The sequence below is a fragment of the Chaetodon auriga genome, chromosome 9 (genome assembly GCF_051107435.1).
Source record: "Chaetodon auriga isolate fChaAug3 chromosome 9, fChaAug3.hap1, whole genome shotgun sequence".
In the NCBI taxonomy this organism is placed as follows: domain Eukaryota; kingdom Metazoa; phylum Chordata; class Actinopteri; order Chaetodontiformes; family Chaetodontidae; genus Chaetodon; species Chaetodon auriga.
Genome location: NC_135082.1, coordinates 26,579,892 through 26,607,655, shown reverse-complemented (window position 1 = coordinate 26,607,655; position 27,764 = coordinate 26,579,892). Strand labels below are relative to the sequence as shown.

The 27,764-nt window shown below is 42.6% G+C and overlaps 1 protein-coding gene across 1 annotated transcript in view; it reads right to left on the bottom strand.

The window, feature by feature from the left end:
- Nucleotides 1–27,461, bottom strand: part of fat2 (FAT atypical cadherin 2) — a 97,119-nt gene extending 69,658 nt beyond the window's left edge. The window contains exons 1-5 of the mRNA XM_076739506.1: nucleotides 27,203–27,461; nucleotides 12,724–15,990; nucleotides 11,048–11,359; nucleotides 1,972–2,030; nucleotides 665–976 (exon numbers count right to left, since the gene is read on the bottom strand). Of these exons, the coding sequence (XP_076595621.1) occupies nucleotides 665–976; nucleotides 1,972–2,030; nucleotides 11,048–11,359; nucleotides 12,724–15,976 (3,936 nt within the window). The 5' untranslated portion in view covers nucleotides 15,977–15,990; nucleotides 27,203–27,461. The remainder of the gene's footprint in view (nucleotides 1–664; nucleotides 977–1,971; nucleotides 2,031–11,047; nucleotides 11,360–12,723; nucleotides 15,991–27,202) is intronic.
- Between the last annotated feature and the right edge of the window lie 303 nt (nucleotides 27,462–27,764).

The window sequence follows — 27,764 nt, the reverse complement described above, 5'->3', positions numbered from 1 at the left end:
TTTTATTCCAGGACCAAAATGTCACATTTTCGTGGTGCACGTTCTACCTCAGGTTTTTTTATTTTTTGAATGTTCACAAGTTGAAACTTTAAAAATCTGACAGAAAGTGGCTTTAAATCCAGCTTTAAGGTTTTTTTTTTCTTTTTTTTACAATTTTTCCATAAATATATATATCCATACAGTATAGATTGGCAATAAGAAAATCAGAATAGAGCCCGATAAATCATTTAATTATCTGTAAAGCTGCTTAATGTCAACAGAAACAAACTCTTTTTGGCCACAGTAAAAGCTTTTTGATGCTTCTGGAATCCTGCAGAGCTTTTCTGCTGCTGATTAACGTCTCTGGCTTCCACAGCACAGAGTGATGACAAGGACTGAAAACGCTCATTGGTTTCAGAGCAGGTGTGAGTCAAGTGCCTTTCAGAGTGTTAAGCACGGGTAATTTAGCCTCTTCAGCAGAGCTGGTTCAGCCGAGACTTTAAAGTCTCCACACCTTCTACAGAGAGACGCAAATGAAGCATAACTCGGTAGAAAAAGTCTTTACTTCAAGCCAGATGAAACACAAACTCATTATCGCCTTTGCTGAAAGACAGGAGGCGAGTTTTGCTTCACAGAACTCCATGTGAGCATTTCATATCAACAACACCGACGTCTGGACGCCTACCGTGAGAATGCTGTAGTTTCCAGGCCAGAAATCACCGAGCGATGTCACCACACCCGTCACCGAGTCGATCTCAAAACGCTCATCCTTGTTGTCTTGGAGCTTGTAGGTCACCACGGCGTTTGGGCCTTCATCGTCATCACGGGCGACCATCCGGCAGACTTCCTGTTTACCTGCCTGGTGCCGCTGTTCAGGCAGCTTGACGTGGAAAAGTTTATCGGTGAACTTCGGTCGGTTGTCGTTGGCATCTAGAACTCGGATCACGACGGTGGCGGTGGAACGCAAAGTGGGAGATCCGTTATCTGAGACGATTACCTGAGAATTAAGAAGAAAGAGGCTTAATATCCATCCATGAAACACTGTGTGCAGCAAAAAACACTTCTGATCCTCCTCTGCCAACTGTAATCAACTCTCATCAGAGACTCTTTCAGACTTTCTCAAACCTGCCTCATTAACTTGCGCCTGAAAAAGTTTGTGGCAGGATGACAAATCGTTGACAAATCAGACTCTGCGCTGAGTCTGCTGCCACGAGTTCAACCTGCAGAAGGCTGCACTAAAATCTGGCGCGACTCCCTGAATGATGGAGTGAAAAACGTATTTTGCATTTGAATGACTGCTTATCGTCGAGGCTGAATTATGAAATGTTAACCACCACATAAAAATATTAAAAGGGAAGATATAACTCTTTACATCCACTGGCTCTTCTCTCTTTGCTCTGTTTTTTCCATCGAGAGACGTGATTTATGCAGAAATTGCGCGTGTGGAGGAAAAATACTCCGCGATTGGAAAACTACAGTTTACAAGTGAAAGGGTTCATTCAACCAAATGGAAAAGACAGAAAGAAGTTTAACTTACTGATGTTTGGAGATATGTTAAGATTCCTTCTGCATCCCACAACAGTGCAAGTGTTGAGTATCAGTAACAATTTTCATAAACACTTCAGTCAGTTTCATGTAAAAAAAGCTAAATGTTCTCTGGTTTCAGCTGTTGAAGTGTGATGACTTGCTGTTTTCTTTGTCATATGTGACAGTGAATTGAAATGCTGCTGTTGGATAAAACAAGCAAACTGAAGACATCAGTGTGTGCTGCCTTTAAGTGCCTGTAAGAGATCGGTTTTAACTCTGGTGCTGATGCTGTTGAAATACATGTGCTATAAAAACAGCGTGTATAACACGAACAGCCTGTAGAACATATATTGTTATAGATTTATTGATACTCTGAACCTCGGATGCACTACAAAACAGATTTGTTTTTCCCTGTTTCTGCATCAACCCGAAGGGAAGTGAAAGTGTTGTTTTTAAGAGTCTCACCTCGACACTGTGTTCTGGTTTATCCTCCCGATCCAAGGCTGAGAGAGTGCTGATAACACCTGCGCGCACACGCACACACACACACACACACACACACACACACACACACACACACACACACACACACACACACACAGAAACAATCAATGCCGTTAGTGTGTCTCAGTCTTGGGAAGTGAGAAAGCTAATTACACCTAAACAAACACAACACAAACTGTTAGGAGTGCTACTACTACTTCTGTTATTGTAGCTGTGTGTGTGTGCGTGTGAGTGTGTGTGTGCGTGTGAGTGTGTGTGTGTGCGTGTGTGTGTGCGTGTGTGTGCGTGTGTGTGTCTCACTCAGAGCAGTAACAGTGCTGATTGCACCTAAGCAAACACATTCTGGTTTATGGATGTTGTTTTGGCTGTTGTTGTTGTTGCTGCAGTATATCTGTGTGTGTTTGCTAAAGTACAACCTCCTGTGGTCACAGTACGAGTGTGTGTGTCCATGTTGTTAAGAAAAGTGCACCAGTTTTCTGCTGCCAAACACTAAAACTTTGCGATTAATTTCATCCAGATTTATCTTTTCAGGATATTTTATCTCAAACTGTCATTGTCAAGTTTTGCTTCACAGAAGCGCTGAACGGCTCGGGAACACTTCGTAAGACCTTTGTTGGTAAAAACAGTTTGTTTGTAAATTAGTCAGGCTTCGTCACCATCACTGGTGTCAACAACATGGATTTTGGAAGACTGTCATCACCGTGACAAAAGTTTTAGCTTATTAAAAATAATGCGCTTCGCTGTGGCTTTGATAAGATGCAGGTAGAGGGTTGGGCCGCTACTCATAGAACTGGAGTTACATACAGTGACTACTATTTTCAATACTATAATGCTGATTCCCGTAATATGAAGATGTGAAGGTGACATTAGGGGCAACACACACCAGTTTCTCTGCTGTTGGCTGCAAGAACCAACACAAACTCTTTCCATCGGAGGAAGTGGAGAGCCAGTGGATTAACTCATTCAGCTGTGAGGGCCAATAGGATGCAGCACTCACTCCAAAACTGAAGCTCAAAGATGGATCAATTCCATCATCACACTTAGAACCTGTTAAGTTTTTATAGTTAGCCTGTTGAATTTGGCATTAGCATGTTGTGCAGCTAATATGGCTAGTAGCATCTACTGCAGACCTACAGGCCGGAGCAACGCTGAGCATTTGACAGTGACAGTCAAGAGAAACTGTGTGAACGTTAAACCTCATCTGAAGCTAATTAAATAACCAGAGTGGTAGCTTGGATGTGGGAAACTGTCGTGAGCTTGAGGGGACAAGTCTGAGGATAAAAACTGGGTTACATTATTCATCAGGCTGAGCAGCCAATCGGAGACAGACACCCATCGTCAGACAGTTTGGTGAATCAGCCGTTATGTCTGAATCTAAATGTGTTTGTTTCTGATAAGACTTTTAAAGCGTGTGGCTCAACAGGTTCTTCAGACACATGTGGCTGCTGCACAGCTGTTTGCTGGGAGTCTGTTTGTCTGAGGCTGTTGTGAAACCTCAACTTTTTGCATAATCAAGACCTGCTGGGTACAATCAGCACCAATCAAAGTCAAAGAACCTTACTTATGTATGCACTCATTCAGCTCTTTTGATGGAGGTTGAGCTGTTAGTGTACAGTATATCATCATCTGGTATTTACTGCAAAATTGTCACATCTGTCATCATAATACTCACAAATAAGTTTTGTACCAAATCTACTGAAGAAATACAACTAGAGGAACAATCTCACATGTTTCTCATTCATTTGTCAAAGAAGTGTTTCCATCAAGGACATCTACTATGAATTTGTGTTATTTTTATGCCTCATAAATATATCATCATTCATCATTTTCTCTAATTAAGACAGTTTTTTTTTATGCATTTTGTTTAACTTTGCTCCGTCCTATCACTGTTTTCTACAACTGAGAGTCAGTTTCCCAGTTGGGCTTTTGACCTCGCCTCATCTAATCCAAATAAATTAAGTGTTTTAGGGCAGCTATTAGCTCTAATAGGGACATCAGAGGCACACTGGCAGGGGAAGGCTGCTAATGCTGCTGGCAGCATAATAACAGGGGTCAGGTGGAGGAGTGTGTGGATAAGAGAGATGACTGTGTGTGTGTGTGTGTGTGTGTGTGTGTGTGTGTGTGTGTGTGTGTGTGTGTTTTCATTCCCTTTCACACCAAAGACCAAGGAAAACCCCACGTTTATTGTAATGGATGCTGAATGTGATGCTCCTCAGCTCTGCAGCTGCAGATGAACGTCAGGTTTTAGAGTAAAAGCAGGATCACAACTCAAATCTGCCTCATAAGGAGATTAAGTATTTTTAAAGGGTTGATTAAAAATTGTAGAAGACCAGGTCATCGGTGTAAAAACACCTCTTTAGTTTGCTTTTTACTGTATTTCATTTATTTACTGAAAATATTACACTTCTATCACTTCTGCTGTCTGTGTGCATTAGTCTCCAGCTGCTTTATTGCTTGTTATTTGTACTGTTCAATTATCGCTTTGTGAAACCATTTGATTGTGTTGCAGTGCATCAATCAGCCCAGACAGTCAAGGTCAGTGGATGAATTTTGGAGGCTCAGACTGATTTAAGGCTGATACAAGCTTGAAAAAGAATCATCTGTATGAAGTGCCGTCTGACCACGTCTGAAGACAAAAGTGCTAATAGCTGTTCTGAAAGGCGGCTCTTGAACACGGTGTGAAAAGCTCGCCCTCGGAGAGAAGGTGCATATTTTCACACAGTCTCTCATCAAAGGCATTCGTGCTGTTGCATGTGGAAACTGACAGGAGCAGCCGGACAGAAAATCTGGGCAATCACTGCGTAAAATGGGCGTGACCGTCTATTTCTTGGTTTAGGAGAGGTAAAAACAATTCAACAGCAGTGGAAAGGTGTGGGGGAGGGGTGTTCTGATACTGAGGGTCTTTGGATGCCGGCATGCTTCAATAGAAGAGCTTGTCAGATGGTCGATCAGCTTCAGAAAGCACCTCCCCCGACACCTTTCTGATCACAATGTGGGCTGCTTCTAGGAATTTCTGTAACTTTCCCAAACAGGTTCTCTGAATTTCTCTCTCAACTTTATTTTTTCACTCTTGACACAAATATTTCTGCCAGTTTGATATGAACAGCTGAGTGTAACACGATGAATGAAAATTTGCTGTGCTAGTCCCATGTTGGAGCTATCAGAACTACTTCTGTTCAAGCATAACCCGACACTTAGTTCGAAGGATTGCAGGTTTCTAGAAGCTGTGACTGGAGGTGGGGGTGTATTAAGAAGGGACTATGTGAGAACATCTGGGCGAGATGGGTTTATTGAGAGAGATCTGGGAAGAACTTAAGAAAATTCAATTACGAAGGAAATAAATCTGTCAAGAGGAGCATCAAAATGCCACGCTGACAAACAGCAACCTGCTCAAAGACATTCAGCTGACCCATGTTTCATTTTAAAAGCGGCACATGTGTCATTGTTTCAGCAGGCTGAGGTCTGTTGGGCTGAAGGCCAGGTGTGCACAGGTGTGAAAAGCTCAAAGTACGATGCAAATTCTGTGCTCCACTGTTCATTCTCACTGCTTCAGTACACAGATCTCCTCTGTGTCAGCAGTGAAGGAGGTGCTGAGCTTCAAAGACACAAAAGGACAAAGGTTTGGATAAAAGTCTGACTAACAGCGAGGGCAGATTCGAGCCGACAGCCTCCACTGCACGCTTTCATTTTAACTTTCACAGACGCCATTCAGCACACCGGGAAAGGCACCTTCCGGTGTGCCTCCATTTCAGAGGGAAACTGCATTCATAGTTATTATCACTTGTTACTTTGCTGTTTAATATTTGGTTTCTAAAGTATATAAACATATGATCAGCTTGTAAAGATGAAAGTTGCTAAATTATTTGGTTAAAGAGACAAAAAGAAAATGTTAAATAAAAGCTTCAGACCTTTAAAAGGTAACAGATACATAAAGTATTTAATGTTAGTTAAACCATCCACAATATAAAATTCTGCTAATACTTTAATGCATCAGTTAAGATAATCTAATCGTGATAAAATTCACTAAAAACAACAGTTTGGGGCCTCTGCATAGTGAGTACTTTTACTTTTGACACTGAGAAAATTCTGCTGATAGTACTTCTGTACTCTGGACATTCACTTGTAACAGAGTATTCCTCTGCTGTTGAATCATTAATTGTACTTAATTATGGGATTAAGTATCTCTTCCTCCACTACACCTTTGCATTGCTTTGTGGTTTTTATATTATCGCTTTCATGCACACCTGCAGTGAAGAGCAGGAAACCAGCAGCAGATTTAGGGCCTGATATTCGCTAAAACTGATCAGAATCAGAATCAGAATCAGAAAAAGCTTTATTGCCATGTACGCTTTTACACATACTAGGAATTTTTTCTGGTGAAATTGGTGCATGACACATCTATCAAAGTAAGAGCATAAGAATATAACAATTTAAATATTTAAATTGTTATATTCTTATGCTCTTGCAAATGAAAGTGGTCTAATTCATATTACACTCAGTGTTTACATAACATGGACCCTGGTGGATATGCAGACGTGGAAAGCATGATTACAGTTTCACATTGCTTTCGCTTGTTTGTTTAACAAGTTTTTACACAAATGGTCTGAGTAGCAGTATCGGTATCAGTGGTAAACCAAGCATCATTCAAAGCATGGAAGGAAGAGTTAGTCAGTGCTCAACCACAGGTGTGCATCTATGTTCCCCGCTGGCGTCACCTCATGTTTGTGTTGTTTAGGTAGAAAATCTGCCAGTGTTTATCTGTGAGGGCTGAGTAAGAGAGGCAGACATGGGGAGGTGTGGGAGCTGGGGGACCTAAGCAAAGCGAAAGACCCTGATGAGGGTCGTTCAGTCCTTTTACGACAGTGCAAACAAGCCCCGCTGGGAGGACATCATTAGGACAGGTGGGACACATTAGAAAGTGTGTTTTCGTCATTAGTGCAGACGTGGGAATGAGGGGTAAAGCCTCGTCCCTCTTTGTCACCTGTTTTCACTCAGCCGTGCTGTCAGAGCCACGTGAAGATAAACAGTGTTGTCGGGTCTGTCCGGGCCCAGAGTGTTTCTCTCCACCTCCTTCTCGCTTGATTCACTACTCCTCCACCTGCTTTTTGTTTTTTAATGTAGCCTTTATTTCACTCACTGAGCCCTGTCAAAATCATGTTTCAAGGGAGACGTCTCCTAATAAGTGGAGCTTCTGAGCAACACTTCAGCAATATCAATGAGTGAGAGGGAGGAAGAGTCTCAGGCTCACATGAAAGTACGAGAGTCAGTCAAACATATCAAGAGTGAAAGGCAGGAGTCCAGATTCACCCGGGCTGCTTTAGAAGGGAATTTCTTTCAAGAACTTACCTCTCCAATAACAAATGTATGCAAATTAAGTTGTTTGCATAAACAAACCCTAGAAAGAGCAGCAAACAGCTCAATTCATCCCAGACTGCGAGAGCAAATCCACCAAGCTGGCACCCCTGGGCCTTAAAGCGCTCCCCATTATCGGATCACTGTCTGATCTGAGATGGAAAACTCTCTGCCTCATTTGCCCGATTTACCAGCAATGATATCTGATCACTGCAACTGTTATTTGTGGACAATCTCTCTCAATTTGAGCTCAGATGCAAAACGTGAAACTTAAAGCTGTGCGACTGTGGAACAAACAGATTTGCTCTTTGTGGAGCAAAAGGAGTGAAGGTTGAGGCTGGGGTTATAGAACATGTCAGCCAGAGCAGAGAGAGGCTCACTGTTTAACAGTTTCTGTTTCGATTCTGGTGAATCAGGCGGGGATACGCTCACAGCACTAGCAGATCAATTTATTGCTGGTTTGGGCATTTTGAGAGGATTTGCTGGAAATGAGAATATAGAATACCTCCAGACTTATGATTTAAAGATAACCAGATCTCATTTTGTGGCTTATGAATCCTTCACATCAGTTTAAGGATCTCAGAGGCTCAGCAATAATTTGAGGAGTTTGCTGTTGGAAATGCTGATGAACCAAACACATTCCTGACATGCCCTGCCTCGCAAACAAACAACTTCTTTTGTGAAACACATAATTAAACCTACACTGAACTTTCTTAAAACAGAGAGATGCTGATTTTCGGTCAGTTTGGTATATTTGGCACTCCCTCATTCCCTAGAGGGACTTCAACAGCTCGACAAAAAGGTCAGACTAGATTTCAGTCCAGATCTTTCTCTGCTGAAACTTTATCAGCTAATTCTTCAAGGTTGAATCAGACAGGCTGTGCTGCAGTTTTAAGTATATACACGCTTCAGGAGAATAAAAGCTCAGTCTGAAACCTGCGTAGAGCCATGAGTCACTTCCATCCTGTCCAGGCATGAGAGGTTTCTACACCAGCCAGCCTGTGCATTAGTAACAGCGGGTTCATTTGTGAAAATAAAACAAGGTGGATCATGTTCTAAAGATCAGCTTTCAGCAGTTGTTTATGTCATTAAACACAACACAGTCTCCCTCGTTTTCATGGATTTGCCTGATCAGTGAATGCCAATATCAGGTTTTTCTCGTAGTCGTCGTTGGCTGACGATTTTTCACGACATTTACTTCAGCTGGAACATCGCTGCCTTCGTGTAAAAGGTCAGATTATCTGCGTGAATGTCAACATGTCCTCTCAATAATGTGTGTACCTCGGATGCAATTTCCTCTTTGATTTAAACTGCATGACCTAAAGTATGCGGACACTTGACATTACACTCACTTGATTACATCTCACTTTGTTAATCTGCTGCTACAACAGCCTCCACTCTACCTGGCTGCAGCGATTTGCTCCCATTCAACCACAAAAGCACTAGTGATGCCCAATGTACTTGAGCGGTCTGCACAGAGCCCTGACCTGAACCCCACCCAACACTTCTGGGATGAAGTGGAACAAACCAGACCTTATCACTCAACATCAACCTGAGAAAACCATTTCTTTATGGAGGTGGCTTTGTGCATGGGGACACCGTCATGTTGAGACAGGAGAGACACAAACTACTGACACAAAGATGGAAGAACACTTGTGTTTAAAATGACATTGTTTGCAGAAACATTAAGACTTGACTTCACTGTTTCTAAATGGCCAAATCCCATTTAGAGCCAAGCCTGAGAAGAAAAGGACACAGGAATGTGTACAGGGTTGTCCACAAACTTAGGTTAAAGGAGCAAATCATGTGATTTTGAACAGCCTCGTAATCATTTTAGGGGATATTTCTTTATTGTATAAATTCTATCAATACTTAATATTTTAAGTAGTTGCAGAATCTGTTCGCCTATTTTCTGATCTTTCTGATGTCTTTTAACACTGATTCTGCATTAATTTATTGTTTCTTTCAATAGTGTTATTATTATATGTGGACTCTTGGAAGACTTTTAAAATCTTATGGAGATCCAATATGAGAATAAAGAATTAAGTTCAGGAGACGTTCTACATGAATAAGACATCTACATTCAGAACACCTCAGTCTTAATCCTCAGTGTAAAAAGCCCACAAAGACATCAATAACCCTTTTCAACCAAAACATATTCGACCCCGTGCTTGTATGCGTGATAAATGAATATCAAATACACCTGCTCCTGGTTTCACTGTGACACTCTGCGGCTGTTTCAACACCTCCTGTGCTCCCTGCCTTTGTGTGACGTCCCTCTACTAACACAACTCACCCTCCCTGTCTGTAATCCTTTGGTATACTGGCCTTCGGGTGTGGACAAACACCAGAGCTACCTGGAGATTATGTGAAGAGGACTGGGCCTGTAGCAGCTTGCAGCGCAAGAGCTAATGCTACGCTAATTTCCCTGAACATCAAAGCCTGCACCAGGTGACTCAGTTGCAACTGTCAAACATGAACACTCACACAGTTGACTGGGTTTACAGGCCTTTTCCCCCTAATATTTGAGTTTTTTCTCCACAACTGCACAACCTTTTAGGACATGCATGAATGAGTTTGTGAGTGACCTGTGACGGACTCTCTCATTATGAAGTTTAATTTTCAGCTCTACCCTCTCCGTGACACACCCAGGTTCTGCATGACTTGCTCTGCTCAGACTTGCAACAGTGCATTAGCAGATATCAACAATTTTTCAACCCTCCCTTGTGGGAAATAACTCGCTGTTAGGTTTTACAGCTGCAGTAACGGCCAGAATCGAAATGCAGAGCTGCTGTGGGAACACGGCAACATATACGGATAAATCGAAACAATTTGTGAAAGAGAAAGAAAAGCGGTCTTCCAGATGTCTTATATTCACAAGGGAGGTCTGAATCAAAAAGCAGATCAATCACAAGACGCAAGTAGCCTGTCTATCTGTCCAAACTGCTTGTAAAATGGGAGGATGACACTGGCTGACACAAGCTGATCCATTTACATCCAACATCCCATCTAGAGTTACTCTATGAGCACCTACCCATATGTTAGATGACTGAAAGCTTCATTTCATGTTTCAGGGCCCTGTTGAATATTCAAATGTCTATACTTACTGTCGCACAGCTGGAAGGTGACGCCGTTTAGAGGATCATTTTCAAAACGTGATCTAAATTATGTTGTTTTATGTCAAAGGTAGAAAACTGGAGGAATGTTTGCATTATGTACCATTCCCTCATGTACTATCTCTAACCATCTTGAGAATAAAGTGAGAGAAATATGAAATGACTTATGAACATAGGATTTTTAGGTCATTTAAACCTGTTGGACCCCACCTGCCTTCATGATGTCCAACAGCAAAGACATGGTGAGGCCCGTTGCCTCAATCTTTTGAGCTATTTTGATCATAACAGGGAGAGTTTTCCCCTTTAGAGACACAAAGTCGGTTGGGTTCTCCACGCAACAATAGGCTAATTTTAATGACTAAGAGCTAATTGCTGTAACAACAACATGCCAAATAATGCTGATTCTCAGCAGAATATTTTTTCATAAATTACAAAGACCGTTTAAATGAGGAGAGCTCCAACACTAATGGAAAAAGTTTAATTATTACTGGTAATTGATTTGCATGTTAAATGGAGATGCATTCCTTTATGGCAAACAAAGCTGCTTATGTTCATTCACTCTGAAATACCTGTTGTGGGATCCACATCGAAGTACATGCGGTGAGACTCCAGCATCTGGAAGGACAGCTTCCCCACAGAGGAAGTGTCCTTGTCTGTGGCCGACACCTGGACAACAGACTTGACCTTGTCCATGTTCTCCTGGACGGAAGCGAAATATACCGGTTGAGAAAGTTCCGGAGCGTTATCGTTCACATCCAGGACCTCCAGGAAAACATGAGTCCAGGAGATCAGAGGCTCTGTGCCCAGATCAGTGACGTAGACAGAAAGCCAGTAGTGAGGCCTCATCTCACGGTCCAACGTCTCTGTTGTACGAATCACACCTGAGGCACATGAAGGGGGGGGGGGGGGGGGTCAGGAAATAACTGTTACCGCAGACAGCACACGGTTTTCACCAGTATGTACATGTTTCAAACCTGCTGCTGTGAATTATACACTTATTAGTGTAACCAACTTTATATTTCATAACTGTAACTACCCCGGAGGAAACATCAATCACTATGTTGTTCATATAGCTCAAGATGAATCTAGATTGATGCCCAGAGGCTCAGCAGCACTGGTGACACATTTCTCAAAAATGCGTTCTCAAAAATTTCTCAAAGACAATGGATACCACAGGATGGTTATGGGATGCCAGGTTCCTAAAAAACAACGTTTCTGCACATAGTTGCCTTCACAAGCAATTTAAATTTGAATACCCTGAGGGAGAGCTAAAAAACCAGCAACACAGAAAGAGAGATGCATTCCAGCATGACTCCATTAGGACAGCAAACTCTATTTGGCCTGATTTTATCTGAGAGCAACAGCAGACTAATGGGATGTACTACGATATGCTGAGAGGTCGCAGAGTATTCTCTGCAAAGGACATGCTGACGGAAAAAGGCCTAACTAGCCCAGAGTAAACATCACGTACAACCATGCACACGTCTCATCTTTTCGTAAGCTAAGGGAAACTACATGAGGAATTGCATTACTGAAATCTGAACAACTGAAGAAGAAGATCGTGTAATACGAGAACAGAACAGCCACTAACAGCACTTGTGGTGAAAGTGTTTTGCCAATAAAAGATATGATCAGTAATGAGTTGTTTAAATTCAGTCAATAAAAGATCAGACTGATGTGTTGATCATGAATAAAATAAGCTACTGCTGCTCTCTTTGAAGGAAAAGTTCAACATTTTGGGAAATATGCACATTCCCTTATTTGAGTTAGATGAAAGGTTTGATAGCACACACATCTGTATGCAAAATATGAAGTTCCAGCCAGCAGGCAGCTAACTCAGTTTAGCACAAAGACTGGAAACAGGGAAACAGCTTACAAACAGCATTATTTCTTGGTTCAAACAAGTAACTTCCTGAACTCTCCGCTGGTTGCTGGGCAATGAATTATGTAGAAAGTAAAGGTTGTTTTTAAAAGTTCAACATCAACACAGGCTAGAACAACAAATCTGAGTCTTCTATTTCTACTTCTATTATCTCTATTAGTCACTGCTGCTGGGCCAAAGAGGGGACCACAACTGAACCAGATTTAATCAATTCTATAATACAGTTAGGATCATTGTGTTCATGGTAGATTTTTTTGTTACTGAAGAGCCCTGGAGTAGCACAAGAAAAAAAAAAACCCTTTATCCCTTATTACCAATAATACAACCACCAAACTACAACAAGCAAAACCTCAGGGTTTTTACCTGTTTCCTCATCAATGGTGAACACTCCCAGACCAGAGCCTTCGTGGATGTGGTACCTGACAACTCCATCTCTTCCCAGATCCTTGTCTGAAGCTGTAAGTGTGGCCACTGATGTCCCCACCGCTGCGTCCTCCATCACTCCGGCTTCATACACAAACTCTGAGAAGACTGGCCTGTGGAGGTTCTCATTGACATCCAGAACCTGAATCTCCACAAAACAGGAGGAGGAGAGGGAGCGAGGGAGGCCGTGATCGACAGCCCGGACCGTGAGGTTGTAAATTGGTCGTCTCTCAAAGTCAAGCTCCCTCTCGAGTGTCAAGCCACCCGTGGAGGAGTCCAGATGGAAGATCCCGCCCTCTGTATTTTTGAGGTTGTAGGTGACGAGTCCTCCGCTGCCCAGATCCAAGTCAACACTTTCAACCCAGACGAGCAGGGTACCCACAGGTACATCCTCTGGAACTTTAATTTTGTAGACTTTGGGTACAAACTTGGGTGGGTTGTCATTTATGTCTTGCAAAACCACCACAAGGTCAATCGTGGAGAACAACTGAGGGCCAAGTCGGGCTTGGTCTCTAGCTTCAATCCAGAGGTCATGCCTGGGTGAGGTTTCTCGATCCAAACGACCCGTCACTGTCACCTCACCACTCACTTCATCAATTCTGAACAGGTCAGTGGACGTCAGCAGGGAGTACTGGACATTACCACTCGTATCTATGTCAAGGTCTATTGCATGAGCTGTAAAAATAATGGAGTCCACCTCTGCGTTTTCAGGCACATGTATCACGTATCTGGGCTGATCAAAAACAGGAGGATTGTCGTTGACGTCTATGACATTGACTGCAACAAACTTCCACGCAGATGTTTGCGGAGTTCCCAAATCATAAACAGTGATGTTCAAAATGTAGAACTCTTTACTTTCTCTGTCTAATGGGCAAACTAACTGAAGGTCACCAGAGAATGTATCGATGGAGAAACAGCCATCCTCATTCCCACTTGTTATCGTGTACACCAGCTTACTATTAAACCCGGTGTCAGCATCTGTTGCCCTAAACTGAACAATGGTGGAATTCAGTGGATGGTCCTCAGTGAGGTCAACTGAACTCGGGAGGCTCATGTCAAACTTAGGAGAATGTCGGTTAGTGATGTGAATATCAGAGAATGTGTCTTCTTCTTGGTTGGTTAAAATGGGTTTAATGGACTCTATCAGTTTATCAGTCAGCTGCTTGAAAATGCCCGTTTCGTGGCAGTGGACAGTTGCATCATCACCTCTGTTAGTGACAGTTACCCTGACAACTGAAGCTTCAGAGTGATGTCTGCCATCAGTGGCTACAACTCTCAAAGTGAATGAACCTGCTCGCAGGGGAATTGGTTGCTTAAGGGTGATGGCTCCTGACACAGGATCAATACCAAATACCTGGAGCTCATTTCCTGACTCAATGACATACCTCAGCTGCTGCAGCTCATCTAAATCAATTGCTGACAGCTCCGCGATTGTGTGTCCCACAGGTAAATCTAGAGGTACAGTGGTGTTGCAGCCCACCCTCTCAAACAGAGGGATATTATCATTGACATTGTTCAGGGTTATAGTCACGGGGCATTCGCTGACCTGACTGAAGGGGCTGCCGCTGTCTGAGGCCCAAACTCTCAGGTGATAACGCCGTTTCATCAGCTCGTAGTCCAAGTGTTCAGAGGTGGAGATGACACCTGTAAATGGGTCTATTGTGAAAGGTAAGGGGCCTGGGTTGGCGATGGCGTAAGTCACAAAGCCGTTTTTGCCTTTATCTTTGTCTGTGGCGACTACTTTCAAAACACTGCTGCCAACAGGAGTGTTTTCATCCAGTGTGGCCTGATAGGCGGTGCGAGTGAACTGTGGGCTGTTGTCGTTCTCATCCGTTACCTCAACCACGATGTGAGTCTCAGCTTCACCATGATTGGCCACTACGTCAAACTCGTAACGATTCTTTATCTCATAGTCAAATTTCTCTGTTGTTATGATAATTCCTGTTTTTGGATTTATCTTGAATTTATTGCTGTCCTCATTATTTTTGATGCTAAAGGTAACATTATAAGGTACGGAGGTGACAGAAACCTTCACTACATGAGTTTTAGGTGGTGAAAACTCGCTCACTGTGACAATGTAGGTGTCTTCAAAAAATGCCAGAGGGGTGTAATGATATGCCGGAACATGGATTTGTGTAATTGGAGAGAATAAACTTGGGATGCTCCTGTCTTTAGCCTGGAGGGACAGATTCAGTCCAAAAGGAGTTTGAGACCAGATAATCCTCTTTGTAGAGATCACTTGGAAGTCACTGCCCTGTGCCCCGAAGGGGATTATCTCAAAACACTTGTGAGGATCCCCTGCAACAATATTAAGGGATTCCACGGGCTTAACTCCTGCCTCCACGTGGACATTGATAGTGATTTTACCGTCTGTAGAGAAAGTGGGTTTGGGGTTAGGTGTGATGACTGGAGACCCCATGGACATCTTTTGTACATTTACTGTAACTCTGGCAACATTACCAAATTTCTGAATGCCAGATATTTTCTTTGTCCTGTCCTCAGCTAAAACAGTTAGGTCGTATCTCTCTGTGCGGGTGTGATTGAGATTCTTGACGAGGCTGACTGTGCCTGTAAAAGGGTCGACGACGAAAGGATGAGCTCTGCTGGTGAAAGAGTAGTAAAACTCAGCGTTGCTCCCAATGTCGGCGTCTGTAGCACTAACCCTGACCACACTTGACTTAAGTTGAGTGTCCTCCCTGATGGCCACGTTGTACGAGGCAGGATAGAAAAGAGGCTTTAGGTCGTTCATGTCAAGCACCTGGATGAACACCTTTGTCTTTGCCTGGAAGTGAAAAGTGTTTTCAGTTGCCTCCACAGTTAGAGTATAAGTGTCTCTGACCTCCCTGTTGAGGAGTGCTGAGTTACTGCTGCGTGTTTTGATCCTCAAGAAGCAGAAGTCCCCAACTTCAACTGCTTCTGCTTGGAAAAGGTCATCGTCATCACCTGACACAATGTTATATTTGACGTCCAAGAACATATCTGTCACTTCAATGCCCATCTTCACTGGCGTCTCAATGTATGTCCGTGGGGCAGAGTTCTCGTTGATGGTGGCGTTGTAGAGATGGTGCGTGAACCTCAGAGGCGAGCTGTCTTTTCCTTTACCCATACCTCCTTGACATCTCTGCACATGCTGAAGGACTGCTGCTAATGTAAGGAGAGTTTTTCCAAAAGCTGCCATCTTTAGTACCGCCATGAAGGTCCTCAGACCTGAAAAGGAAAGAAAAAAAGACAAATAAATGTCAGGTAGTACATATGATGTAAGTCAGGGATAAGAGAAGCCTTTATGTAAAAAAAAAAAAAAAAAAAAGCCTAGTTTCTTTGAATAATAGTCTTGTCTGTGTCGCCTTTTTTATCCGCAGAAAAACACATAATACATAGATAACTCTTGTACTGCCGTTATTTTGTAAATAGACCAATCATTTCCCTAAGCTCCACAAAGAATACAAAATGGACACAGAATACACAATGACACAACAGCAGCGGGGAGGCCTGTGATGAGGTATCTGACTCCTGTTCCAACTTGCCTTGACCACAAAAAAAAAAAAAAAAAAAAAAAAGTAAAACAACGCTTTGTTTCGGGATCAGAAATTTGCCCCCAAGCCTTTTCAGAAAGGTGGCAGCAAAAAACCTTCCTCATAATTATTACTATGGTGGCCAAATACTAGCAAAAAGTACTCATTGAAATTATTACTTCTAAGCCTTTGTCATCACAGAGCTATGAGGAGGGATTTGCAGTGTGATGACTCGGTATCATGCAGATGACAGTGGGTGGTTCAGTCCTGATCCGAGTGTAAACGGCTGCATGTGTACTGTAGGTCTGTGCTGGTGATTGCTGTATGTGCATTAGACGTCCCTGGAGGCATGAGCCACCAAATTGTTGCTTTCATAGTCAACAAAGGATCAGGATCCCTCACTGTCACATTACAATATCTGTTTTACAAGGGAGGCTGAAATGGCAGCATGAAATATTAAATACAGATATAGTGAGACAGATTTCACTGAGTGTGGACTTAAGATAACAACCACAGCCTTGACAATTTAAAAACCTTTACATTTGCCCATAAAACACATTACATGTAGCATTTAAATACCTAATTAGTTTAGAGTGTTTCTAATAGGTTATTTCAAGCGTGCGTTAAATAAGGGTGCATGAAATAAGTTTTGAATGGATGGACTCTGGGTAAACTTGGATGATTTGAAATTAATACATGCTATAGACTCACACATTAGATTAAAATCTATTTATCTGTTCACAGCAAATGCCTACCAAGCGACACTAAAATAATTTTCTGCTTCAGTTTCCCTCAGAGCAGATTCAATGATGAGAAAACTGACTCCTCATATTCCAACAAGCCTCCTTTTAACCTCATCTATATCTTAATCAGTGTTATTCATACTTCAGTGTTGTAGCACTGATGACATAGCCATAGCCATAGTCATTACTCAAGTTTTAAATCAGGATTTAGCTTTCCCTGGCTAAGCTAACTTTTTAGCTGATATGGTTTATCGATCCTTGCTTACATGTTTTTGCACCACTCTTAACACCATTCACACAGTACAGGTGATTCTGTATCATCACTGTCTCCATTAAAAAACACTAACGAGCAATGAAAGTCAAGCCCATTCGAATGGATACAAACAGTGTGAACTGTTGAAAGGCCTTAATTCAAGTTAGACACATGCTTGAGGGAGCTCCCTTTGCATGTGGATTCCATGTTTTTTGATGAAGACCAAAAGCTTAAATGTGCACAAGAAACATGGAAATACATGAAGTAACGTGAGCCGAGCTGATGCACAGCCACACCATGCCAGCTCGAGTTTCACAACACCGAGAACTGACAGCAGAAGAACTGGAGGGCAGAACACTTTGCCCTTCACTGCCACTCTGACAGTCCATCCAGAGCTACAAGCAATCTGCACAGAACAATCTGGAGGGCAGAGATGTCGTTCCCTGAGATCAGAGATGAGAAGATCTCCATCACGCTTTTTCCTCTTTCACTCCTCTGCAAAAATAAGCGTGTTCAGGTAGTGCTATCAAAGAAAATCTAAATCATTTGACCCTTAAGCCACAGAAGCCCTGGTGTCTGAATAAATGTGGACATACAACAGGGAAAGAAAAAAGATGCCTTCATATTGCGCCACAAAGTTATGAATGCCAGTGTCATACATTATCTCACAAGTCATATGGGTTTATGAAAACAGCTCTCCCCGGGTATATGATGTACTGAAGGTTCAGGTCTGTGCCTCCAGGTAGACTGGCGCTGGGGGTTTCAGTGGAGGGTGACAGGTATGTGGGGTTTTACCTCCAGTCAGGGCACTTGGTGACAAATAATCAGATTACGAGGGTCAGGGCTGGTATTTTATTCATCTGTGAGGCTGAATTAAAATAGTTTCAGCATATTTTAGTCTAGGGGCTGGGTCCTATTTCAAGCCAGGGACACTTCACATGTGGCACCTGAGGGTTTTTCTCTTCAGTCTAAAATATCAATAGAGATCCTTCATAGACTGCAGGTCTCAATGCATGAATGCATGCAGAATTGCACTGTTTATTTTGTGTGACAGTGTGTCGGGTACCTAGATTAGAAGACGTGCACATACATCAAATTTCACATTGATCTCAGTCTCAAAGATATGGATCTACAGGATTGGCATAATGAGGTAGAAAGTAATCCTCAGTGTAATAATTACAGGTCTAGGACGGATTCTGTCTTTGAAAACACTTTAATATGCTAATCCCTGTGGACAGAACAAATCTGTCTAAATTCAAATGTCTCAAGCAGGGATTTAGCAAACAATCCAGGTTCTTCTTAAAGAGTCAGTTCATCCAAATCGCAAAAACACATACTTTGATTCGCACATCAGTAAACAGAACGGGGCTGTCTGCATAATGAGGCCATCACTCAGTGCAAGTGGGAAAATCTGTGTTTGTGCTTTGGGTGAAAGGACACCTCACGATATTTTCAACATAGACACACAGGAGTCTCCCAAATAATGTAACAAATACTATACATTTATATGAAGGCATTCAGTCTAGAAGATTTCTGACAAATCATGTTTTTTCCACTGCAAACAAAACACTGAGTCAGCGAGTGAACAATTGCTGAATGTTTGATCGGTTTTCTAAAAAGTGAAATCTTAAGCTCAAGGTTGTCATTAGCGGAGCGTGTAAATGAATTTTAAGCTCTATGATCAGATGTTTCTTACTGAAACGCAGAGTGGAAGTCATAGTCAGCTTCTTTACTTTTGCTTTTCATGCACGCACGCTTGTATTTTTGACTTTTCCACCAGAGAATCACATATTTCCTCACACAGATGTTTATCTGTTTTATCGATTCACTCAGTCCGTCCGAGCCTTGAGGAGCTCCAACTGTCAGTCACCTAAAATTGTCTTTGCAGAAAATGGATAGGACTTACAGCAAAGGTGGAGGATGTTGATAGAGCTAATAAGTGAGCTGCCAGCCTCACATCATAAACTGTGCCTGACAACAGATCATTTTGTTTCCTATAAATACGATGACGGAAATGCACATTGATCTGTTCAAGTTGCTCTCAGACACTGTTGAACAGCAGACCTCTAATTTGGCCGGTAGGTTTGTGTGTTCCCAGTATGATTTGACTTTGATATGAATTTCCATCCAAATATCTACTGTAGCCCATATAGGAATGGTCAGGGTTTTCTCTGCCATTATAAAGGCTGAGGTGCAGCATCCAAGCCGTTTTAGGCAGCATCACTTCAGCCGAATCAGTGAAAAATCACTGTGTAGAGCATCAAAATGAACTAAACGACTTTCCCAGATCTAATGGTTATAGTTGGTCCCCTGTGAACTTCTCCAGAGGGTTTTGTCTTGAAGCATTTGGCTGTTGTTTAATATCCGGTCTAGCTTATCCTAATTTTATATGCAGATGCTGTATAATACTAATAATGGTCCAAAATGATGCTATATTTTATATTTCTATTAAATAACAAAGGACTTTCACCAAATATGATCACCCAGTCTTCCATAAACCATGAGAAAACAATGATGGTAATAAAAGCATTAAATCATGTATTAAAATGGATCAGCCATCAAAAAATGGAGAAAGAAAATCTGAAAACATTCGTCTTGTTGAAAGAAATTACAGATGAGCCAGTTGTTCTGTGTAATTTGCTCCGGTTTAGGGGGAGAAAACAGCGAACACTATTTTGGCAACAACATAACTCATAAGAGAAGATACTTCCACAAATATTTGCTCATGTAGTGTTTCTGAAATAAAGGCAAATCAGCAGCTAAAGCCTTCAGTGAGCAGGCAGAGGAGGGTGGTTTAAGAGGGAGATGAGGATGGATTACGCTTTGATTGTAAACACAGAAATATAATGAATTCATTTGAATCTAATGAACGTGGCAGCAGACGTAATGAATCCCACAAATCAGCATTACCTGCCTCATCAGCACACGTTAGCAGTCACACTCCGATCATACACTGCATACAGAGGTAGTTCTTTATTCTGGAGGCGCTCCTCCGTATCACATGCTGGGCTTTATTTGCTCCACACACAAAGTGAACAGTAAAACTACCTAAAATAATCTGTTCAGGGTTGACTTTCTTTTCCTAAACTGGAAAGTTTCTACCGAGTCAGTCACTCCTACAGCTTCAGCTTTGTAAAATTTAGCTTCTCCGTAAACCCCACTGAACCCGAAATTAAGACTGAAAGGTAACATTCATTTTTCCATCCAAACATCAGCGCTGCAGGGCAGAAACCCCAGGCCGTCACCGAGGCCACTCAGGTCAGCTCACACATGCAGATACACCCCATCCCACTTCCACTCGCATCATCAAACGAGCTCTCCGCTCCCTCCTGGTGTGTGTTCCAGGTAGCAACCTGCAGCCACATGTTCAGCTCCAGCTTCCTGGATCACATTTCAACGCCCGTATGGCTCCCAGCACCAACAGAGAAGAGTATCTGCAGCGGCTTTCATTCCTCGTCTGCACCACCTCTGCCTGTCATTCGCTGCTGGAAGCTCAACAATGTGGAAATCGACTGCAGATGCACAGTTTTTAACACAACTCGGGGTGTTTACTGTTTCATGTTTGTTGGCTCTCTGCTGCAGACCACATGATCATTGCTGCTCATCACTTCTCCGAGAGGTGTTTCTAGCAGAGTGGATCCATATACGAGCACATCTGCTGATTTTATCAACCAAATAAAGGTTAATCACAGGTTTATCACTATATGTTGCTTCTTCACGTCTTCCAAACATGCTTTTATCGGTTGTTTCATATTACACCATTTCTACCATTATCCGAGTCGGCTCCTCTGACCGCAGACGGTTAACAAGCGATTGTTGTTTTGGTCAACTTTCTGCAACCGTAAACTACGCAAAAAATCTGCATTTTGAGTGTGTGATATAGTGCTTCCTATGCAGAAAACCACTTCTAACATGCAAAGATCTGCAAAATTTATTTTCAAGATATTTTGGATCTTTGTTTTTATCTACAATCATTATTAATAATTAACTGTTCATTGTATCTTTACTGTTAAGGTGGATTTACAGTTTGTAAAAACAGATCTAATATATTAATATTGGCCCAAAAAGTCAAATATCAGTGAAATGCTCCACTACTTTTTAAAACTACGCCAGGTTTTCTTCACAAAACACAGAATCTGGGGTCAATATTTAAAGCTGATCGAACAGATTTATTAGTGGTAGCACTGATGGTAGAATCACATTTACTTAGCTCTTTGTCTATCTGCTCTTGGCTCTTAGTTTACAGTCACTGTCCACTTACTCATCAGTCCAATGTGCAAATCACTTTTAACCACATGCTGCACTTGACTCAGTGTACAAGTAGTCACTCATTTCCTGTGTGATGACTATTGCGACATAGACAAGTTGAATCATGGATCCATATAGCCGCCAATCTGGCTTTGTAAATGCTCCGGGGTGTTTTACAATGGGAGAGCGGGAATGTGGTTTGATCCGAGGGAGCCAGCAGCACACAGAGCCAACAGCAGGCCCTGTCAGGCCCACTGGCATACAGGTAATTATCTCCATATGTGTGTACAATGGTTTTTCACCAGTAAATTGTGGTGAATGGTAATGGTGGAAAGTGGTCTTGTAAGGGACTTAAAAGATTTCAGGGTTTTCTTTTTCTCCTCTGAAAACTATACGCCATTATTCCTCCTCCTGCTCCGCCTCCGACTGTATTCATCCCTTCAACCTGTTTCCTGGGTTTTGTGCAGTGATTACATCCCTCACTCTCCAAAAGAAAGGAGGGAACGTTCCTATGAACCTTCTTTCCTTACCTTATGGGTCAGAAGGCATCTAAGGCTGTGTTTTGGAAGTGGCTGTTTCAGTTAGTCATTTATGTTTTCTCCAACAATCTTCCACAACACACTGAAAAACGTCCCGACAGCAGCTTACAGCACATTACATGCCAGAATAAAGTCTGGCCCTTTAACCTCAGTGTATCATCATGGCTGTCCTGGCCCAGCCATGACGGTGCCAACACGTTTTCCACCACATGAAACTAAACTTACTTCCAGACTACCCTTCATTTACATAATTGCAGAGTTCAATTTCCTCCCCATCTATAAAAAAACAACATCCATAGTCTGTACTTTGGTACAATCTAACACGGTAATGAGTCTGTGCTGCACATTAAGCCGTGATGGATGGGGAGGCTTTATCCAGTGTCAGTCTATTAAGTGCTCACTCTTGTACCCTGGTGAAAAAATGCTCCAAATTTGCTGACTACAAAGCACAAGCAATGTTTCGCTCCTCCTTCAAGATTCGCAGAGTGAAACAACCCGAAAATGTCAAATTTGACAATCAGGTGCTACAACAAGGTCTTACAGCAGCTGGTCCCATTCAGATAAAAGGTTGTTTCCAAAGACGCTCTGCGCGACATGCAGGTCTTTAGTATTTCAAGCCAAACAAAGTTCTCTGGGGTCTGAGAAAGTGTTTTGTAGAAGTGATGAGCAACAATAATCAAAGAACCACAGCATGTCATAGAAAACTGGTCAAGTGGAAGATAAATAAGATTATGGAGGTATAATGTCACCTTGTATTTATATATATCTAAATCATCACAACTCTCTTTACAGCCAAGAACTGGTATTCAAAAGTGAGGCTTCAGTTTAAGATCCACAACTTCAATAAGTTTGATTGGACATACAGTTTGTATGAACAGGCCTCGAGGTTTCTATGAATCCATCAAACTGAGTAAAAACTGAGTTAAGGAGCTTCGCCCTCCACCTCATCCGTAGAGAACAGTAGCTTACAGTCCCTGCTAATGCCTCCGGACCTGGAAGGTTTCTGTAAATTGTCAGCAGTTATTTGATTTGCTTGCGGTCTGTAAAACATCTTGTGTCATACTCTGCACAAAGTGAGGCCTGGCCTTGTTTTCCCCATACGCATCCCTTGTGGGATTAAAGTCAATTTTACGTTATATGATACCAGACAACACAGAGATCCACATCCACCAAGAATTCACTGAGCCTTATGGATTCATGTCGGGCCAATCAGCAAACGACAGGCTTCCAGAAGCTTCATAGTGATTCCTGTTAGAGGCGTCACTCTGTATGTCAGGCCAGGCCTCCACTGTAAAACGCTGCGGGATGTGTTGATGTACACATGAAGGGAGCTGTCAATCACATTTTCCAGCCTCCTCTAAATAGCTGTTTCCTACTGACTGATTCCCAAAATTGTGGGCTGGGGCTGACATTCAAATAAGAATAGGAAACATTCACACCTCTCCCTGACCCCGTCTCCCCGCTTCCAGACACCAGGTTCAGAGGTAAGGCTGGATGAGCCTCATTATTCATGGGACATTATTCCTACATTTCATACGACATTAGTATCAGAATTTCAGGTCTGACTTTTATGGCACAGAGCCAGTTTTTGATGTGATCTGCAAAAGCTCACTTTACCTTCGCTAATGTTCTCTGCACTGTCTCCATTTACTTAAGTAGATCTGCACTCTGTCTGCAGTGCACTTATCGTAAATTAAAAAATGCATCACCCATCTAATTTCCTGCAGGTTATCAAAACCCTGAAAGTCACACAAAAAACGTGTAAGAAATCAAGTTTTAGTGCACCGAACATCAGATTTTATCAGCAGATAGCAGCATCTCCTTGTTTCTGAGAGGGCAATGAAATTCGTTGACTTAAATAAAAATGAGTAAACAATGTTAATGCATATAGTAGCACTCAGCAGCAGTCAACCACGGTGTTCAAGCATTAAAGCATCAGTTAAATTACTGAAAATTTCACTGTTCATTCCTTCAAAATGCGATCAGCAGAAACTCTCACAGCTAACGCCTTTGCAGGACTGGAATTTAAGATCAGACCTCCTGGATTTTGTAAGGGTGGGGTTACGATACTAACCTCCGTCTGGAAGGGTTCGGGGGTTGGGAAGGGCGCGGCCTCCAACCTAACCTCTCTCACACCCACAGCCATGAAGCCGGGACACGGAGGCCTTTAACTGGAGCGGAGTGGTTATATTGGGACGAGCTAACAGCCCTGAGCTGCTCTGGTCTGGAGGTGCTTAACCCTGTCAGGACTACATGCAGTCTGATGAAACCATGAGAACAGGGCGAGAGTCTGTCTTAAATAAATACAAATAAAAAGGACAATGGAAGGAACTTGGGACAAAATCTACAAAAATATCATAAATAATCTGATGTTTGAGGTTTGACAGTGAACTTATTGTTGCTGCTGTAATGTGAATTTCCCCCATTGCGGGATAAATAAAGTCTATCTTATCTTTTTTCTTCCTGTCAGCTCATTTTAGATGTCCCACATTGCTGCTATACGTTTTGTATGATGTATGGCCCAATACTGCACAGTAAACCACAGCATGCATAAGTAAATGGGTAATATCTGGTGAAAGGCAAAATCCATACAAAACCTCTATCACAGCACATGTAATTTTATATTATTTTAGATTTTTTTCTGGAAAATCGTTCAATATACTCCGTGTGTATAAATGAAGCAGACGAGGGCGTGTGTTTTGTTGAATCCAGACAATAAAACTGAATTACAGCATTGGTCAGAATGTCCTCATGCAGCCACAGATATTAAAAAGTGTAACTGTTAGGACAAATCTTTGACAGGAGATTAGTGCATGCTGCCGAATTCACCAGGTGAAAGACTGTGAATGTCAAAGGGCACCAGTAATAAAAATATTAACTGGCCTTTGCAGAGTGGAGCTTGTCGTCCTCCTGTCGCACACCCGATACCACAAAGACTGTTAAACAAAGACTCTGGGTAATTCTTCAAGCTCTGGTCTACAATAGCAGAACACTTTATTGTCACAGCATCTGTAAAAGCTGTGATGGTGCTCCACTGTGGGCAGTCATAAAAATTCAGTGTGAAGTCATGGAAATGTTCTGGGATGAGACTTAAAGAAAGAGTGGAAGCACACTGTGAAACTCTGTGAGAATAAACTGCATTTGGACTTGACAGAGTTTGTTTAACCGCTTTATATTTAGGTTATAAAAGTGGAGCGAAAAATAGTCTGTCTGAACAACTGCAATAAAATATTAAACCGTACTACTCACTTACACTGTAGTAGTATTATTTATAGTATGTGCTCTTCTCTATGATACCATACTGTGCTGTACTACGGCCTGTCTGCTGTGTTTGCTCAGCCTCTCCTCTCAGAGCTGCAGCCTGCAGGGTTCAGGTCATGTCATGGGTGGAAGGTTGAGTGGAGGGGTCGGGGGTGTCCTTTCAAGCTAAACTGCCCCTCTGCACACACAACCCCCCCACTCCCACACCCAAAGGGTCACTCAGGCCTCACAGCAAATACCATAATTACAGGGAGGGTCAGAAATGTCTCAGCAGCATTCCCTGTTAGCTCAGCCTGTCAGTCGCTCCGACGGTCCGTTTGGGCCCGACTGTGGGGTGGGACGGGTGGAGGAGGTAGATGTTGTGTGGATTAGGGTGGATTTCATCTCATTTTCCCCTCATATCACAATCTTTTAGTTTTCAATCTCTCTTTGGTTAATTTCATAACTGCCCTTTGTGATTCTTCTGCAGCTCACATTGAGTCAGTCAGGAACTCAGGTAATAAAACAGCTGAAGAGGCCAACTGCCTAAATGCTTGAGGGTAATATCCATCTATGCTTTATGGTGGGCCGCTTCAGCCATCCTTCCAGCTGAGTCCAGACTTTATCTCGACTACTCCAAACAGCTGTGTTATCTACACTGCCAATTAATGAGGCTCAGCTTTTCCCAAATTGGCCATCAGATGATTTCAGAAGTTCCCAGTCTAGCCTGAATGGCTGCATGTGCTTGACTAAAATTTCCACATTTCTGTCGAAACCCTTTGCTTCACAAAACTTAACCTGATGGGAGAAGTAAACTCACTTAATTCTACTTCAAGAAAAATTAAACTTCCCTATCAGAGTTGTGGCATTTTCCAGGGACATAAAACCAATTATGTGTCTACCTGCCATTGAGTGAAAGCATCAACTGAAAGTAACATCTTAACACAACACAGCCTCGAGCAGCTTTTAGGTCGGATGAGGTTCAGAGAAATGAGTGAGCAGCTTTCTTTTCACATCGTCTACAAAACATCTACCTGTGTGTTGCTTTCCACTGTGAAAAATCACTTTCAGAGAAATGAATTGGTCAGTCGTTTAAGGTTATCTTGGTGGCCATCCATCACAAATGCCATCCTCTATTTCATAGTACACGCCATGCAAGCCGGCCTCATTGAGAAGTGACAGGACTGGATGGACACACCTTCAGCAGCAGAGAAAAACCAGGCCCTCACTCGTGAGGCATTTGAAAGAGAGACAGACACTCATCATTTCTTTTCCTGTCACTGCATTGCTTTCATACATGCACCATCATTGCAAAGAAATATGATTGAGCAATTTCATTCCACACAGATGAAATTAGCTCCAGGAGAAAAAAAATGAGGAGGGAGGGACTCTGGCCAAAGCTTTGAACGTCAAGAGCTCAGCTGCATGCTTTGACATGCGCCTCCACCGCTACTCTCTACCTCCACTCACATGCTGAAGCTCGCAGCTAAAACTGTCAGAAATGAAAGCTCACAGGTCCTTTATGTAATATCAGCTCACACACAGCCATACACTCACACTCACACAAGTAAATAAACTGATTGATTAAATTTCAGTTCTCTCTTTGGTGACAGTTAGTACTCAAACACACATTATAAAGCACCATGAGAAGTTTGTGTGCACAGTTATGACTAGAAGATGACACAAGAAGCATAATAAGCAGCACTGGTGTGATTCATGCATTGGTAGAAAAGGTCTTCTGAGGCATTTCCTCTCTGTTTATATATACTCCTGGGCAGTGTTTATGAATGGTGTTATACTAAACAGTGGTGTTATTCTTCACAATAAACAGCAGTGTGAAGTGGAGTGAAGCCGCGTGCATGGAGAGCAACAGGGAACACTTACCTCAGGTCCAGTTAGGCGACTCTTCCAGGAATATCGGTCTGTTTTCTCCCCTCACACTGCAGGAACTTTAAAAATCCTTCGACGGGCCGGCAACGACCGGCGTACTCCCATAGCGGTGTGGTGAGAAGTCCGTGAAAACAAGGAGAGAAGATGCAGCAAAACACACACATGCAGAGTCAGAGTGTGTTTCCACTGCGCTAACTTCAACTTCAGCGCCTTCAAAGGCTCTGAGCCGAAGTGCTACTGAGACACCTCAACACTCCCTCAGGAGTCCCATCTCCACCCACTTCTCACACTGTCCCTCCTCTCTCTGAGACACACACACACACACACACACACACACACACACACACACACACACACACACACACACACACACACACACACACACACACACACACACACACACACCTTCCATGTGCCCAGATTGTGGGCTGTGTCCCCCCTCCTGCAGCCTGCAGGCTCAAGCCTTTGGGCCTTGGCCAGGACTACGGTGTGTGTGTGTGTGTGTGTGTGTGTGTGTGTGTGTGTGTGTGTGTGTGTGTGCGCATGTTGTCTGTTG